This window comes from Penaeus monodon, chromosome 24 (assembly GCF_015228065.2).
Source record: "Penaeus monodon isolate SGIC_2016 chromosome 24, NSTDA_Pmon_1, whole genome shotgun sequence".
In the NCBI taxonomy this organism is placed as follows: Eukaryota; Metazoa; Arthropoda; class Malacostraca; order Decapoda; family Penaeidae; genus Penaeus; species Penaeus monodon.
In genome coordinates, this window is record NC_051409.1 from 29,949,313 (window position 1) to 29,949,789 (window position 477).

Sequence of the window (477 nt, forward strand, 5' to 3'; positions counted from 1 at the left end):
CAATCAAACTGACGATAATCATGGAAAAAGGCCTAAACACAAAAAGCGCATCAAAAACAAAAGCCAAAACCCAACCGAAATCTTACCATCCGTAGCAGCTTCGTACAGCTTGATACATGATGTAATAATGATGCTGGAGGCTGTGGCTTGGCCCTCTTTCAGCAGGACATCAACAACCATCTCTCCTTCCTCTCCATACTGCTCTCGGACGAGGTAAACATACCTGTCAAAAAGGAAGTGTTGAAACATAACAGGGCTATACAGAATAAAGAGAACATTTTAATAAGAGTTATGATAAAGGGATAAAAAAAAAAGATGATGATTATATTGTAATGGTGATTTTATTTCTCTTCTTATCATAATGAAACAAAGAAATGAGTCTATTATATATGCTGTTATTGTATAAATACTTTGTTTGAAGTTATGTACTCTTTAAAATAATTTTATTACTGTTGATACACACCACTCACCCAAAAC

General features: G+C 34.6%; 1 protein-coding gene across 1 annotated transcript in view; it reads right to left on the reverse strand.

Moving 5' to 3' along the window:
* The window catches only part of LOC119588950 (DNA-directed RNA polymerase III subunit RPC3-like), a 13,560-nt gene that overhangs the window by 9,478 nt on the left and 3,605 nt on the right, over nucleotides 1-477 (reverse strand). Inside the window, 1 exon segment of the mRNA XM_037937559.1 lies at nucleotides 21-223. Coding sequence (XP_037793487.1) covers nucleotides 21-223 — 203 coding nt within the window.